The sequence below is a fragment of the Diadema setosum genome, chromosome 18 (assembly GCF_964275005.1).
Source record: "Diadema setosum chromosome 18, eeDiaSeto1, whole genome shotgun sequence".
NCBI classification, from domain to species: Eukaryota; Metazoa; Echinodermata; class Echinoidea; order Diadematoida; family Diadematidae; genus Diadema; species Diadema setosum.
The window spans coordinates 33,017,069-33,036,102 of NC_092702.1; the positions used below are offsets into that span (position 1 = coordinate 33,017,069).

The 19,034-nt window shown below is 37.7% G+C and overlaps 1 protein-coding gene across 1 annotated transcript in view; it reads right to left on the bottom strand.

The window, feature by feature from the left end:
* Positions 1-19,034, bottom strand: part of LOC140241788 (SH3 domain-binding protein 2-like) — a 50,929-nt gene that overhangs the window by 23,599 nt on the left and 8,296 nt on the right. The window contains exon 2 of the mRNA XM_072321538.1: positions 2,329-2,572. Coding sequence (XP_072177639.1) covers positions 2,329-2,572 — 244 coding nt within the window. The remainder of the gene's footprint in view (positions 1-2,328; positions 2,573-19,034) is intronic.

The window sequence follows — 19,034 nt, forward strand, 5'->3', positions numbered from 1 at the left end:
CTGATGAAGCAGTTTTGCCATGAATCATTTTGCCCTATATTTTACCAATAACATGCCGTTACCATGGCAACGCACTTTTTGCCACTGCGGAAATATGTGTCTTGCACATTAACATATTCAGATGAACATCTGTACCTAATTTCATAAAAATTGATCAAAAACTGTGGGAGGAGTTCGCGACGCAAGATTTGTACCCATTTTTGCCCATAATATGCCGTTACCATGGCAACATACTTTTGGGTACCGTCAAAAAATACGTCTTGCACATCTACAACCCAAGGCACACATCTGTGCCAAGTTTTATGGGAATCGGTTGAAAACTGAGGAAGTAGTTCGCGACGCAAGATTTGCAACGGACCGACCGCCCGACCGACAGCCCGACCGACCGCCCGACCGACCGCCCGACCGACCGACCACCCGACCGTCCGCTGATTCCTATATACCCCCTTCAAACTTCGTTTGGCGGGGGTATAAAAATAGATAAACGAATGAATATGTGCCTTTATCAATATTTCAATGACTTAGTTGGATTGATATACCATAATTGAGTAATCAATTAATCATTCTATTTTACATTCAAATCAAATAGATATTTGAAAGAATGAACAAATTAAAAGAAGAGTTGCTCGATAGAAGGTCTGGGCATGAAGTAATGAAAAAGAACATTTAGTAGTCACAAATCTCATACGAAGAAAGGAAGCTGAGCTTGTATTATACAAAATGCTAAGCTTCTACAACAATCTGCTCTTGTGCGGTGGATTTTAACTCAATTTCTCCACAGCAGAAATACATTCTGATGAACCTATTGCTGTTCATTGTTAAATTGAAGAAGAAGAAAAAAAGCTTTCATTGTGCCATCTTTCTGACACTGAACAGTTTCTTTTTCATATTGGCAAACAGGCAAATTCTAAATGGTGAGCATTAACTATGATATAAATAATCAATCCATTTATAACGAGTCCCATTCACATGTAAATGCAACAGTCACATAATAGTTCCCATGCCCATGGACTGTGTGGATGAGATAGTGAGTGTGGATGAGATAGTGAATGTGGATTAGCCCAAAGCCATCTATTTATAACATGGGTTCCACTCCATCACTGGGGCAGATTAGCAGCACATGGGAGTGGTCTTCACGCTGGTGTTGAAACAATTAATTTGCGCCAAAATTAACCGAGTAAAGTAGGGATAATAAACATCTTGGCACAGGCCTGGCAGCTGGCTTGGCACATGAAAGGAGTACAGGGAGAAAGAACATAATTCAACAAGTTTATATCGATGAACAGATATTCAGTGCAAGAAGACTGGCAATGTTTAACTTCATGCAGTTTGTTGGTATACTTCTTCAGTACGTCTATCTAATCTAATAATCTATCTGGCATACTGCTAAGTGAAAACTTAATACAGATTTACCATCCACACCCCTCTAGACCTATATCCTTCTAGTACTGATTAATTTTGCTCTAGAAGGGTTGTGCATATTTTTGGACCTTTTTTTGGACAAAGTAATCCAACAATGCTGGCATTTGGAAATTCTAAAAGCTGGTTGGTTTGATAGCTACAAGTAAAGTTATACATGGGTTCATGAAATTGACTGTGATTATTTTGCTACATACATTAATTGACTGTCATATACCTACTGAAAACATTATCCCATCCCCCCCCCCCTCCCTTATCAGAATGAGAAACAACCACAACTTGATCTTCATGAGAGTTCATAGACAAGTCCACAAGCATGTAGCAAATGACATTATTTAGTTCCACACAAAGGCTTTAATGATACCAGAAGCATGAGCTTGTCATAAAAACCCCAACTAACTGACGGCTTGTTTCAGATTAGATATTAAGTGTAGACCAGCCTGTAAACTACAGCAAGCCTGATGTGGCAATTGCAGTATAGATTAAAGGGGATCGCGAGGCTATGGAAGACCTTTCTTATCTGGTTTTGCTTTAAGAACACATGAAAATGAAAAAATCTTTAGCATGGCTACAATTTCTGTGAATAGAAAAAAAATAAGTGATGACGTTTGTGGAATATATTACACGTGCAAATTCCAGGCATGACGAAAGTGCTGTAGGATGTAGAGCTTAGTGCTCGGACATCCTACCGTTTCATCTCTTACCACTTTCGCACGAGAACTTCTCTTTAAAAAGAGCACTAACCCGTTAAAGACGGGCTAATTTGGCTACAACACCCATTTCCCATAGGCCCCCGCCTGAGTATACTCGGGACTTGTCCTCAATGGGCTAATTACCGGAATGCATTTGTGGGTTTGTTGTTGTTTTTTCCTTTTGGATGGCAACCTTGCTTCTTTTAAGAGCACTCACCTATTGTAGCCGGTCAGGGAGAAGACGCCTTGTGGGCGGCGGGCCTTGTCATCCTTGAAGTACAGCACGTAGTGCTGGTAGATGATGACGTACCGGAGCTGCCACCGGCGGGAGAGGTCCTGGAGGCCCAGCACACGCCCAAACTGCTCCCCCACCTCCCCGAGGACGTCCACCCGCCTCTCCTGGGCTTTCTTGTAGAGGAAGCCGCAGTGCATGACATCTCGCAGTAGGATGTCATGGGCACCTGATATGGATGGGCCAACAAAGATGAAAATAATCACCTGCATTCTGTGCTATTGTTATAGTTGCATACCTGCCAACATTTCAAGATGAAATATCTTACTCGTGGATTGCAAAAATCTTATTTTATATGCAAACTGAAGTTAAAAATCTTACTTTCGGTCAAATCTTCAGAAAATACACATGCAAGGTATATCTAAATATTTTTTTAAAATCTGATTTCTCTGACAGAAAATCTGATTTTGCTATTTTTAACGTAAAAAATCTTACTGAATCTGATAAAATCTTACTAGTTGGAAAGTATGTAGTTGTTTTCTTTTGGGAAAATGGGTGTGATTTGGCATGCGATAAAACACTGTTGGTTCATTTCCTTGTTTATTTTCTCAGTCACACATTTAATCAACTTTGTATCTACCACTAGCAACTACATTGCAATGAGGAAAAACAGAGACAGATTTTCAATCAGTGGACTTCACAGATATAATAACAAATCAATCACTGATTAATTCATCATTCATTACAAATTAATGAGTTCTTTGGTGAATTCTTCATGCCATTCATCCATGCTTTCTTATCTCATCTACTCAATTTATGCATTCCTCCAAGCATTTTCTTTCATCTCATCATATCACAATCTATTTGGTCATTGAAATTCATACAGACATGCCTCTTTTCATCTGTCCATGCATCCATCGTGCTCTTAGTAGAATTTACACTCAGCCTCTAGTAAGTTTACATTATGCTTGATGCATCCCATTCCATCATACTTTTGTTTCTTTTCTTGCTTATTCTGAGAGATATACAATAGTGTTGTCATATTGTTGTAACATTCATGTTAAGGTGACATCTCATTTCCTCATCAGAATTGACACTCACAAAGCAAGGCAAACAACTTCCAATTACTTTGGACATACATGTACATGAGGTGAGATTGGAATCAAGACTGTTGTAAAAAGGCACTTCTTTTAAAGCTCATATCTTAAAATTGGTAAGTTAAAACATTCATCAAAATTGCATAACAAATCATTTATGATTTGTGACCATGCACCACAAAACCAACAAAAAGTCGCCAGACATGGATTTTTAGTTGAGGTCAGATTCTGAAAGAGCAGACTCTAAGCTTTAAAATGATACATAACTCAATCCAAATGGACTCTCCTAACCTATTTAAATATTGGACAGAAAGTACACACTCTGGATAAATGTGAACTGAGAAAAGAGACTCTAAAGAACAGGGTCTATTAAAGCCCTTAATCTACCAAGCCGCACTAGCTGAGTGATGAATGCAACAAATAACAAAATGATAACCACCAGAGCAACAACAATGAAGGGACTATCAGATTAAGCTGAATTTGTGCATGCTTTATAAACACATTCTGTTAATGATCAATGACAACTTTCAAAACAGTAGCATCATCCCTTCTAAAGTTATTGGAGTTGAAAGTAATGAAAATTGACGGGGTTTTTAAGAAATGAAAAGAGGACTCTTTGAGAAACACCTAATAACACAATTCTACAAAAAAGTGTTCCAGAAAAACTGCTAAAAACCCAGTCTCCTTTTCGTTTTATGATCCTAAACTTTAGTATAATGTAGAAAGAAGACTTGCTCTTTCAGAAAATATGAAAAAGTCAAGATTGGTTAGGTTGACCTATTTCACCTATATTCAGCTCTGACACAAAATCAGTGCATGCGACTTTTTGTTCATCTTGTGATGTATGGTCACATTTTTAACACTCCAATACAACCATTACTTAAAAAAAAAAATGCTATCAAATAGATTGTGATCTCTAACATGGTTTGTTACATAGAGTATAAACAACCTGGCAAGAAAAATATATGCTATCCTACAAGATTAATTCATAAAGTAATCTCGGAAACTTCTGTTGTTACTCTTGTTTCGTGACCAATGCGGTGGGCTCTTATCACAAAAGATGTTTAACATCAACTGCACTTTTCTGAATGAAACTAAAGTCAGACTCCATATTCTGACAATGCCTACAGACAGCATCATATTTTGATTTATGATAATAGCCGCATCAAGTGCTGAAACTGATCCACTGACTGGATAAAATGACAGCTGCTAACATCAGTACAGTTACTACGCTGGTCATTCCCACAGCTGATCATTGAACACAAAGACAAAACTTTCACTGGCCTTCAGAAGGCAGACTACTGGTAGATCAAGCTTCAGTGGAAATTATACAGACTTCAAGTTTTATAACACTTTACATCGTATTATTTCAGTTCAGAAAGTCACTCAAACATAACAGCAAAAAAAAAAAGTAATTTTTTAAAATTCAATTTAAATTCATTTGTACACATATCTTGTAATATACTTTGTGATTCACCTTACACTATTCAAGATAGTTTCTTACAGATTGTTGAAACAATATAATCAATGAACTACATGTATGCTTTGCATGATGTTTTGCCTTTCATTTGATGGGAATAAATCTGTAATTGCATATTATTCAATTTAACTGAAGGTACAGAAATAATGATGCAAATTTATATAATTTTTTCTTTAAAATATCAGTCTTAACAAAAGCCATAAGCCATTAACAGAAGAAGTATCAATTATATTTGTTTTTTTTTTCACTTTCTCTTCACTGAATTCGCTACACATGAACAGAAAGAAAAAAAAAATTGACGACTTCATTCCCTTCCTGAGATTGTAGCAAAAGTGTCATTGCTGAAAAAGTAACACTTCATCAGTACAAATCTGTCTAATAAAACTGGTGGATAAAATTACCAACAAATTAAACAATTACCACATTGTAAATCTTACCTTGAGCATTGCGCGCGCACACGCACACACACACACACAACTTCTAGGATTAATAATCACACTTAAATATATATATATATATATATATATATTTTTTTTTTAAGACATATATTATACACAAGTCATCTGCATAAAACCCACTAAGTTGAGTGAGCTATGCTTCAGACTTTCCTGTCCAAACAAATAGTATTTGTTGCAAATTGTCTTTCACTTCAGAAAGCTGAATATACTTTGGTCATATACAAAGCCCAACCAATGGAAATATCAATGCATTCAAACATATTCTGACACCCCAACAACAATGGCACAATCTGCATTCATTAACCATAATCAGCATCACAGATACTTAAGGTTCAAAATCAGTACTATCAGTGGTTACACTATCGAGAACAGAAAAAGAAAATGTAAGCAGTGAAGAAGAGTTCTAACCTAGGAACTCCTGTTTAGAATTCCAGTACCTTTTCCACCATACTGCATTCTTCAAAAAGTTTCTCACACATTGTTGAGTGATTGTCAACCATTGAGAAGTGATCATGGCATCCACAGGTTGCAATATTGATGAAAATAATATGCATGAAAATGCTTGAAGTATATTTTCATCATATTCATCCCAAATTCACTGATCTATCTGTGACATCCCCACTCCAACATGTACTTGTGTTTTTGGAAGGGGTGCTCCCTCAAAGACTGGATAAACACACAGGTAGCCTACAATCAAATGCTGTTGCCATAAGTCTCCAGTTCTGTAACATGGACTGTTTCATTGAATAACAACTTCTTGATCAGATGTCATTTTGCCTGTATGAATAAGGGCAAAATGTGAAAAATACTTCAGTGTTTATCTTGTTTGATACATCATCTACTGCCCCCTCCCCCAATCCTTCAGATCACCAATCTCGCCCCAGTGACGAGATCAGATCTCATTAAAATATACCTCTCTCCTGGAGACCAAGAAAGTATGGTGTGTGCAGTTATCAGATATTGCATAATCACAAAGTTAACTTTTTCTTCCAAATACAAGTGACAAATTTTACCTTTGATATCTTTGGCATTTCCTTTTCTTTCATGAACAGTCATGCTTACTATGTTCATGGGAAACAAAAATTATTCAGTCATGCATAAGGAAGATGCATTTATGGTATACCTAATGAGTGTACACTTCAAACAACTCTTGTGTCAATATTTCAGCTTTATGTGAACATCACTGAACAGTGCTTCCACATCTAGCCCAGATTTCTCTGATTCAGTCACTCATTCATACATCACCGGCGGAGAACCAGAAAGGCATTATCGCAATTATGGGGAGTACTGAGGTATTGGTATCATGCTGTAGAGCTACATCCCCTCTCCATTATGGTATCAATCTTAAATTGTTTTCATTATCAGTAAAATGTTGAAAATTAAAACCAGTAGGGCAATATTTTACCCAATAAAATGCTTATAAATCTACTCACTTTTGATTGAATAAAAATTTTATTTCATTAAAAAAATGATTGTTTCATTGTTATTATTTAGTGCCCAAGCGCTCTTCTTGTTCTCAGCTGACAATATGTGCAATAATAAATAATGTGGTAAGGGGGGGGGGGGGAGGGTAAAGTCATACTTACGTCCTTGATATGTGAATGCTATAGTGCTGCCCGGCATGATGTAGTCACTAATGAATGAAGTTTTTGTATATTGTTAAATAATCCATCAACAGTGAAGATCCAAATGGAATTCCAATGTTTTGCAAGAAGTACTCACTGCCTTTCCTGCAGCCAGTGGAGGAAATTCAGTCAAAGCATGATCCCGTACCACTTCTACTCAACAAAATATGCGAAACATCACTTCAAGACGGTCTTAATGAAGTACAATCAGAAGACGGGAATTTTCAGATAACAACAAAGCTAAGGTGTCCTTGATTTCATCTAAAATTGGCATGGATGGCATAATTGATAGCGAGTCCATATCATCCCAATGGTGCATGTAAACACACGTCTCAGAATTAAAGCATTGCATCACATGCGCAGTCCCCACTTTGTGAAAAAAAAAAAAGTGGCACAGATCCAAATCTGCAAAAGTACACCATCTCACAAATCCTCAAGGTTTGATAGGGGAGACGATATCCAATGTAAATCAGAATCAAACCCAACAAATGATTCCAATGGAAACATCAAAACAAACAAACAAGTATCACAATACTGGGGGGGGGGGGGGAAATCTGCTTTCAAGATGTCAGTCTGCTGCTTGCATAACCTTTTTTCCCCATCACCATTGTAGACCATGTTTTGGAAACAGACATAGTCATTAAAATCCAACACAAGGCAGTTTGAATAAAGTCATCGACTGTGTCTGGCGTCACTGCTTAAAAAAAAAAAAATCCAGCAAATATACCAATCTTCCATCTACGATCTAGTGCATCCTAGCTTTGCTCTGGCAAAAGAACACTGCGTGAATTGAATCCACATCCAGTCCCCCTTTGGACATCTTTGGAAAGATAACTCACGCCAGTTGTGTCCTGCTTTTGTTTTCTCTAAATAGCATTCTAAACAAGCCAGCTCTCTCTAGTGAAGAAGCGGATGAAAATGTTTCAGTAAAGTTGATGCAAGTCTCACGGCTGATGACGTCCCAACTCCAGGCGACAGTGGACTGTTTCTCACTGAGAGATGTTGGGGGCATATTTATCAGTCACATGGGTAGATCACAGCGAGTCTATTGTTCCAAATGCTCTTTTAGTTTCAGCCACAGACGACACAGCCCTGGAATCACCTTCACATTGCACATAGCATCCGCAAATATCTCCAAGGACTAACACCGCTTCAGAATCAGCAGTGAAGAGCTCATCAATGAGAACGGAGATGAGTATCGATCCGGAAGGCGGTAACTACTAGTATACCAAATGGTAACTCTTCTTCTCAAGACGTTTATGCCCCAATCTCTCCATCACAATGTTGTGCTCCCTGGTGCTTCAAACATTATTATATCATTATGTTCCTCTTGACTTGGACTCTGACTGGCTGCAAACTTGCCCGCAGGCCATTCACCTCAAGCAGCACCAGATTGTCATCTGCAAATCAGTCTGCATGTTTCAGCCAAGCAAATCCCCACACTTAGGTTGGGCAGGCTCTTTGTCACTCACGAGGCACACTTGTCGCATCAACCATTTGTCAGTGCCGTGTTTATGGGGTGGAGTCGTACATATATATATCTCTCTCTTTCTTGTGGCGAACCACCCCCGAGGAAGCCGAGAATTTAGCTCTGCCTCTCCACGAGTGCGCGGACTGAGGGCGTCAATGAGGAAGTGATGATAACTTGAGAACGTAGGACAACTTCCTGACAAACATGAACGGCAAGGGTCTATTCATCCCCTTTTCTTCCCCCTTTTCAAGCAACTCCGGTGTGTAAGTGGACACTTTGTGGCATTCATAACAAAAGAGTTTCACTTTCTCTGTGCATCCCAGGAGTCAGCAAAAAGCAATTCCGCAAATTTTAATCGAAACCACTGGTTTGACTCTGCAAAGTAATCACAATTAAGTCTGAAGAAACACCGCAACAGACAACAATTGATTTATTCTACGGTTTTGTTCACATTCATATTTTCTCTTCTCCGATGGAGGCACCATGCAAAGTTTCTGGATACTCAATCTTTTTTAAACTGAACCAACAGGAAAATGAGATTTGTTGCAGTAATAAAAAATCTTTACAGAAAAAAAAAGGAATTGTTAAGATATTGCACTCTTTTTAAATGATAAATCCTATTTGAAAATAGGTTATTCCATAATTTCTTTTCCTTGAAAATTAGCCCCTACTTGTCCCCTCTTTCTTTTTGTGTCTTTTTCCTGCCTGAAGAAAACATAAATATCATGGTAGTGAATTTTACATTGACAGAAAGAATTCAATTGTTTTCGTAATCTACACCATGCAGAAAAGAACATAAAAAACTTGATTGATTGATTTACCATTAAGGAAGCAGGAATTACCTGGTCGTAGGTGAGTAGCTACAGGCTAATGGCTTTAGTGCCCTTCAAAGGATTACCCATTGAGGGCAAGTATTCTGCCTTTGAGGGTATTATGACTGCTGACAGGGGTTTGAACAACAGACCTCATGATTTAGGGTCTGGTGTTTTATCAATTGGGCCACCATACTGAAACATCCAGCTTCATCTACCAAAGACATAAATGCCCTCTAAAGGAATGGGCAATGACGGCAAGGTGTCTTGCTTTGAGAGCACTACCACTGCTGACAGGGGAATTGAACCACAGACCTAAGTACTGAGAGTCTATGGCCTTATCCATTGAGCTACAACAGTTCCACATCCAGCCCTATTTAGTATAAGACACAACAAGTGCATGCCTAGGTAACAGAAGTTCAAGCCATTCACAGAACTCACTACATCTTAAGCCACAATCAACTTGCATTGTTCATCAGTATCAAAACTTAAACTACTCATCAGTCTCCATCGGAGCAGCCTATGCTGACAACTCTCCCACTGATTGACTTTCAAGTCATGACTACAGATGAGAAATAGAGCTTGTGCAACGCAACACTATACCTCCCCATGCGTTGGAATTCCTGCATTCACTGACTTGTCACCAGTCCAGATCAAACCGTAGTATTCTCCACACCAATGTGCCTAGAACTTTTTGTTTACCTGTGTATGTCTACAAACTACTCAGATTTGCATCATGCTCAGAACTTTTAACTAACAGCTTTGACAACAAGCATATACTGTATGTACACAATGGGGCAATTTACGTGTAGGCCTACCGGTACTTGAAACCTTCAAGTTTTGCAAAAGTATGCACAACTAGAGTGATCAGGAGTGGTGGCAATTAATTCCTTTTTGATGTTCTACTGCAATTTTGCCATGATTATCACATTTTTCATCACTTCTTTTTCTTACCAAAGATAATTTGCCTAAAATGCATCCCTCCTCAACATTGCAGCAATGTGCTGATCACATGATGGTATCTTTAAAGGAGTAAACGAATCTTGACCAAAACAAGAAGAAACTGGACGAAAAGCTTTAGGTTAAGAATCTCTTGAGACTAGTCGCAGACAGAAATGTGAGCGGTACACAAACACAAAGAAAATTCTATTCTATTCTATACAAAGAACAGTAAAAGAAAGATGAAACTGCAGGTACTGAACCACAATACATCTTCTGAAACCAAATTGGGGTAAAAGGACCAGTAATGCAGTGAAGATGTCCGGTGGTAGACTGAACCTCTCGCTGCTGTCGACTGATACCACCTCTTTCTTGAGTTCTTACAGACAACCAGATGTCTGTTTCCGAGCACTGATTCAACAAGCTTTTACAAATCCAGTTGTTGCTAACCAGCACGAAGATGGAGGGGCCCCTCAGATTTAGAAAATGTCTACAGCCACCCATGGTTCAAAGCTTACAACAACATAGATTTTATACACTTTTACAAGCAGAAAACACACATTAACAATATGGTGATGTTATTTTTTTCTTTTTTTTTCAATTGACTGCTTCACCTAATATTGCTTTGTCAGCAAAAATTAACTACTATAAGTAATGCAATAAAGTATGAGTGAATTCTATCTTAAACAAGTCACACTCTATAACATATACCATACACCCATCAATGCATTTTGATGAAAGCAACATTCATTACACATCACTGTGAAGGGAGAGGCACATCTTTAGGGCTATGACTACAGGTTATTCTCCTGCCGCCCCCCCCCCCCTTAATTGAAGTCTCTGTTCTACCAAGTCCAATTTGCCACAGGCGGTGAAACCATTAATCAATCATGGGCAAGTCTATTGCGAGGATGTCCAATTAACATTGCGACAGTAACAGGTTTTCAGATGATTGGGAAATTAATCCCTTCTTGTCGCAAGGTGTTCTGATCTGCAGACAAGTCACGCAACACACAAAAGTGGGGTTAATAGGCAAAGCTCGTAAGGAGGTTTCTTTTTCTTGTGGGGGGGGGGGGAAGTTAGTAAGGTACTTAAGCATAGAAAAAGAACAATAACATAGTGCAACCTGACATAGGATGGAAAAGTTATCACATTTTACTCTCTTATTTGTCATTTGTTCCAATCATTTGACCAATGATCAATCACAGACTCTCATTCATTTCGATCACGTTGCTTATGAAGCTTTTTAGCATTTCTGGTCTTAGTGATCCATGTGGTTAGAAATTTATGCGATGGATCATTACAAATCAATTCCAGCTGATTTCTCTTAAAATCACTGGGTTGTTACTTTTTTTTTTCTACCACAACTACACAAAAATTAGCCTTCGAGAGCTGGATTGGGCAGAAACATAAAGGGCGAGTTCAGGTAAACTCACTGATCAGAGGGTTGCATCTGGCACAGAACCAACACAATGAAAAAAGATTGTTTTCACAGAGTTTTGGTAAGAGAATTGATCTTAGAGGCATCCCAAACATGGGGTGAGAGAGAGGATACAAGACGGAGACTCCACCAATAGGAGGAAATAGAAGAGACGATGATGTCAGAGTTTCGCTTTCTCACTTTTCCCCTGCAAAAGCAAGACGGTAAGTAAACATATCTAAGCACTTTGCGCTACATGACACTGTTGTTTTCTTAAATTCAAACATCTTTGACGTACAATGTCCCACCCGTACTTGGCCCGGTTCCATCAAGAAAACACCATGGAGCACAACCCATGCTGGAAATAGCAAAAAAAAAAAAAATGAGTATTTTACTGGGGGAAACACCATTTCTGCAATTACCGGACGATCATAGTAAGTGGGATATTTTCATTTTTTCTAGCATAATGCAATTTAGCAATCAACTCCCATTTTTTAGAAAGCAAGGGGATTGGTACTACCCTTAACACATATCAGTAAAAAGTCAAAGGAATCATAGGTACTTTCTAAATTTTTATAATATAATGAAATTTTGTGGAAAATTCTCTTAAAACTTTGTTTGTATTGTTGTTCTGCTAAGATGTCACAAACTATTGTATTCTTCTCTTCCAGTGATGGCTGTACCAAAACTAAAAATTCCTAATTTTTGAATGGGTTATATCCATCTTTCCTCAAACTTTTCACTGATAGTGATGTGTTCTACTAATATTTCTGTATTCACTCAATCCACATGCATTTGGGGATATTCTCCCTTTAACTTGCTAAGTTCTTTCATTAGCATTCCCTAATTCACACAAAATTGACCTTGGTGTGGTATAGCAAGCTCACTCACAACTCAGTCCAACAGGAAGGCCATAGTGACTGACACAATATGGATTAGGGGGATTAGATAATCTCTATTCCCTGGTGATTAGTTTCCAGACATTTGTGTCAATCCGATTGTGCCAATTGGTGAACAAAGCACGATAATGGTCAATTAACCCATTCCATACAGGATTCTGAAATGCCCATGTACTAAATACACAAGCCAACAGGTTCTCGTACAGAACGGGTTAAAGCAAGGAGGTGGGGGGGGGGGCGTACTCTCTTCCTTATCTGTCCGATTTAATAGTTTCAAAAACATAGAACAAAAACAAGAACTTTCAAAGCTGCATATATTGTCAGCTACCTCCATGTCGTAAAAAAAACACAATATCATTTATCATATTCAAACTTAGGACTGATCTCAAGTGTTGCTGAGGCATACAGGTGAAATAAAGTGGTTATATCAGTGATGGAATTTCTAGAATTTTCCTTTGTTAAAGATATATGATTTAATGTCTGTCGATAAGATGGCTACTTTTCCCAGGTCTGGATACAGTTTCAGAAGTCATAGTACAGAAACATGACTAACACCAGGCATCAACAATTAATTCATAAGGCAAAACCTGCTTTTTAAAAATAGCTAATACCACCGTAACAGCAACAAAAAAAAAATAATAATAATAAAAATATTAAAAGAAAAAATAAAAATCAATATCTCTGACATGTGACTAGCTCTCCACCAATCAGCAGTCACCAAAGAATGCTTAAAGGGATGGTACAGTATTGGTGGAAATGAGAATTGGGCTTTTAAATTTTTGCGAGATACCAAGAAAACACGTATGATATAGTACAGAGCATACCATTTTAAGAGGAATTCAAAATTTATTTGATGAAAATAGGGTTTGGAATGACTGAAACATCCAAAAACAAAGTAAAACAAAGCGATCATAATAAAGTGGGGGTCCCACACTTCATTAGAATCGCTCTGTTTTGGATATCTCAGCCATTTCAAAACCAATATTCGTCAAATAAACGTTGAATTCCTCATAGAATTAAAAGCTCTTTCACATTTCATAAGAGGTTTCTCATTATCTCATCCAAAAATGTTAGAAACCTGAAATAAGGTCTCAACCAAAACTATACTATCCCTTTAAAGGTGGCAAGTGTGTTTACCTATCTGATGCAATTCTTCAGGTACATTTGGCTCCATCCAGATCAGTTTTCTGGGCAGCAGCTGATGTGACGCCTCAAGGATGCGGGGAGGTGGAGGGCTCCTGTATGCATCCACGCCCTCGATCGGCCTTGCTAGTCTCTCAGCTCGGTGGCACTGTTCACTACTTTACGTTATAGTCAAACACGCAATTTTTATGTTTTGTCCATCATTTGAGCTGCTTACGCCTCAATCTGAGGGAAGTGCTACGTTTACAGTCATGCAGGGTTTCTCAGCTTCGCCTGGACTCCTCGTACAACAGCCTATCTCTTTCCAACCTTTTTACCCGCTGTGATATCCTTGTTTTTCCGAGGGCAGCCGGAGGGGAACTAGAGCAGTCTTTGTGCAGTTTTGTCTCGCAGTGCTCCCAAAATCCGTCCTGATGTGTTGCAAAGTCGAGCTCAAACTTATTGTCATGCACTAAACCAATCAGCCTTGGGAGACAGAAAAACAAAATACATACAAATTTTTTAAAAACATTTTGGCCCTTCAAATGGGCATTAACTCTCAACTGTCAAGACAAAATAACAACCGACATACAATTGTATTTGTACAGCAGAAGCAATTATTGTTATCAGTATACATGTATAAACGCAGTAGTAAAGGTGGTAGTGATGGTTGTACCCAATCAATGAAAGTGACCACCAAACAGCTTTGGTATTGCTGGTTAGGAGTAGTGTAGTAGTCATATCAGTTGCAGTCATAGCACCAGTGATGGTAAGTGTTGTAACAGTCTGGGTGATTATCAAAGCAATTTTAGCATTTTATGGTTTGATGGAAAATATATTGGTGGCAGAAAGTGGTAATTCTTGAGGTGTCAGTGGTGGTAAAGTTCAGGCAATACTGATGGCAACAGTGAAGGTAATGCTTAGCAGGGCATTTCAGCCACATAAAGGGATAGTATAGTTTTGGTTGAGATGGGGATTCAGATTATACCTTTTTGCAAGACAGTTACAAACCACTTATGAAATGTTAAAGAACATACAATCCTAAGAGGAATTGCTGTGGAGGAATTTGTGTGGATGAAAATCTGTCTTGAAATGGCCGAGATATCCAAAACCAAAGTAAAACAAAGTGGTCCTAATAAAAGGTGGGTCCCACCTTCTATTGGGGCCCTTTTGTTTTTGGATATCTCAGCTATTTCAAAACCACTTTTCATCAGGGTAATATACTTTGATTTCCTCTTAGAATTGTATGCTATTTAACATTTTATAGGAGGTTTCTCATTATCTCAAAAAAGGGTCGGAAACCTGAAGCCCCATCTCAACCAAAATTACACCATCCCTTTAAGAATGCTTAGGTGGCAGTCATCAATAGACAAATTTGCAGTCAATGAAAGATGTGGTCCTGCATCTAAATGTGTGAGCTGCATCAAATAATGATTAGGGGTATATTGAAAGTGCACCATCTATACTAGAAACTAGTCTGTGGTAAAAAGGGATTTTTTTAAGCACACACATTCCCTTTGATTAGGAAATTCCAATGAAAGCTTATGATGAATAAACAAGAACTAAGTAAATCAAGGTTTATGAGCAGACAAGCCAATCTGCCCATTTATACGCTTTTGCACTACATTTTTCCCCTCCAGGCCGGTAAAAAAAAAAAAGGTAACTAAGCTAACAATTTTTTCAAACATGTATGCATATCTACTGTTAGTGACTCATAGAGAGTTTTCAGAATGTATTCAGACCTCATTCTTAATTACCAGTTGGTTTTTAGAGTGCATATTATGACGAGAGCTACAGCGTATTTACACACTGAAATGAATCATTTGGCCAACAACTAGTGCAAATGACATTTAGATCAATTCTCCATGAGTGTCAATCAAATACACAACTCCTGTTGTGCTTGCATACAAAGAGAAGTCTGCACATGCATGCACCATAGTGGAACTATGAGGTCATTCTAAGCTCCATTACCTCTGCAATTGTGTTTCAGAGGTCAGACCCCGACATTTAACAAACAGGTACTCTAACCTGATCAAAACTTAAGTGGAAAACATTGAAAAACCTGTATAGGCCTATTGTCTGCTTTTGAGTTGAGAAATGTCTTTTGGTGAAAGCATGGCACATATTTTTGCTTTAAAACTTATGAATTATTGCGATACCAGCATGAAGCGAGTTTCTAGGCATCGCGTGTCTCTTCACCAATCAACTTGGGCTGTAAAAAACCCTCAGTCAATACTGAGGGGGAATACCACCCTGAAGGGGGGGGGGGGGTGGGTAGGGCTAACCGATAATGGTTTTGTGGTATGCGCAAATACCGTATTGTCATCTTTGCCCTCATAGTAATGTGATCTCAGAAATTTACCATAATGTCGAGTCAAGGTCGTAAATTCACGCTCAACAATGTCAGAGCATATTTTCAAGTGTGATTTGAAGCTCTTTTGTGGCTGAGTAGACTGTCATTGCTTTTGCATAGGAAACATTATGTCCCTAGGAATTACCTCCTTATACGAGTTCCCAACCCCATTTTTTCTTCCTTGTTGTTTAACACATTATATTCTTTTATTCTGGCTGACAGTGGCAGAATCTAATCACCAAACATTATGGAACTTGAATAATGGTAATAATAATAATAATAATAATAATGATGATGATGATGATGACGACGATAATGACGAAGATGACGATGATAATGACGGCGATTATGATGACGATGATAATGACAATGACGATGATGACGACGATGATGATGATGATGATAATGACGACGACGATGATGATAATGACGATGATAATGGTGATAATGATATTGAAAGTAATGATCAATAGAGAACGACATCAATTTACAAAAATGAAAAATGAAAATGAAAATGATAAGATACTGATTATGACGATTATGATATTGATAATGATAATGATGATAATAATAATGATCATGATCATGACCATAATCATGATCATGGTAATAATATGGTCTTATTCACCCCATATAACCTCTTCAGTATCAACAGTGCTATTTGAGAGGGCCCTGCCATTATCATCACCCTACCAGTACCAGGTATCTATTTGTAGGCCTATACTTAATAGGACGGACATCCGTGTGTAATTCAGCATTTGAACCCAGGAGCATGTGTACAAATTCAGAGCCTTAATCCACTAGGCCCTACCTATATCACACAACAATTTCAATGAAAATAAAAGCTTATAGCTATTCGATGTCATTCTATCCACTATCTCAGCCAATAGGTCAAAGAGACTATGTCCACACTTAACACAGGAGCACATAATACATTGGCTAATTGGACCATAAAATGCATTATAATGCATCCAGAGCTTGAATGAAGTAAGGCTAATATGAAGATGGAAAATATTTTGCAGTCCGTCAGCACATTTACAGCAACTTTTCTACCCAATTTTGACTTAAAGAAGCCTCAAACCACACATCAACACTTCAAAAAATTGCTTTAATTACCGTCATTGACAATATCAATATTTCCGGTGGTATAGTTTTTATATACCCTTAAGAAGAGAGAGCAAGCCCATTGACGGTAGTCTCTTGAAATTAATTGCACTAAGTATGTCATTTCACAACCTCAATAAAGTCTTGAGATTAAGGATATCTAACCATAAAGCTACCAGTGGTTCCATGATTTAACCCTGGTTATGTTTCGAAAATACTCAATTAATGTCTAAAAATCTTACAACTTCACTCCATCCAAAGCTTTGTTCTTTAACTTTCACTCCTTACAAATGAAATGTGGCATTGCTGTAAATTTCTTTTTTTAATGAAATGCTGGGTAAGATGAATTTCACACATTTTCAAGTTTTGCAGACAGTCACAACAATTAAGTGGGCACTTCAAACAGCTCATCGCAGCTAGGCTGATTAAAGGTTTTGACAGTACATACAACAGTAAAAGGTATCTGGTCTGCATTAAGACAGCAAATTCACTCATGCTACAGGACTAGAGAACATGAAGAAAACTACATGAAATCAAAGGTGTAAAATGTTATTAACATATTATATACAATCCCAAACTTTGCCCACTTTTATTTTCAAGCTAGTTTCATGTAGTAAGAATGTAAGAAAATTTCGATCCCATGAAAATGTCAACTTTTACAATTCATTAGTTTTATTATTGATTTAGTTTCAGGTGATTTCCTCCATGTTATACTTTAATGTTTTCCCTTACTAACATTCAAATGGTATTCAAAACTCTTGACGTTTCCACTCCTGGCAAGTCTCTTCTAGTCTTGTTTGGATAATATCAGTTTGATACAATGGGCCAACATTCATGGGAATTCATTACCTCACTACCTAGTAAGACAATCCAGGAATGTGTATTGTCTGTTTCAGAAGAAAATTTGATGATTTCCCATCTCAGAGATGATATACAGCACATTTATGTTACATAGAGTTACAACGTACCACAAGTATCACTGGACTTATGATACTCATTAAAACATGAAATATACCACGTATATGGTATGAATGACATTATACCTGTATACAATAAAACACTGATGATAACATCATGCAGTGAGGTATATTGCTCCTTTAACAAAGAGCTTGTTTACCTGATTCTTACCCTCAATGATAAGATTCATACTGATCATGAATGGTTTTTATCAACCGACATAAGTTCAAAAAAATAAAAATAAAAAAAAAAATCCATATGTTAAGTGTATTTATCTTGCAGTGATCAGCGTTTCCTACAGATCACACAGTCCCATGAAGAAATCTATGTCATTTATTTTCTTTCTTTTTTATCATGGAGCCGACAGTTCAGCTGCTATTGGTCAAGAATACTTGTTACTTAGCCATCACAGGGGTCAAGCTTCACAACTATGACCTCACTCAAATGGTATTCACGCTAGCTGCTAACTATTGACACTATGTGGGGGAGTCCCTGATCATCAAGCTATTGACAAATATGCCACACAAAATCTTGCGGATATGAGTATTGACCTTTTGTACCTTCAAACAGAAATTCAATGCGAAGAGTTGATAAACTGGAAGTCAAGGAGAGCACTTACATGGACCCTTAAAGGGATGGTACAGTATTGGTGAAGATGAGAATCGGGCTTTTAACTTTTTGCAAGATACCAAGAAAACACTGTGAAATGAAATAGTACAGAGAATACCATTCTAAGAGGAATTCAAAGTTTATTTGATGAAAATCGGGTTTGGAATGACTGAAACATCAGAGAACAAAGTAAAACAAGGCGATCGTACAAAAAGTGTGGGTCCCTCACTTTTTTTTAGAATCGCTCTGTTTTGGATATCTCAGCCATTTCAAAACCAATTTTCATCAAAAAAAAAAAAAATGTTGAATTCCTCATGGAATTACATGCTCTTTCATATTTTATGA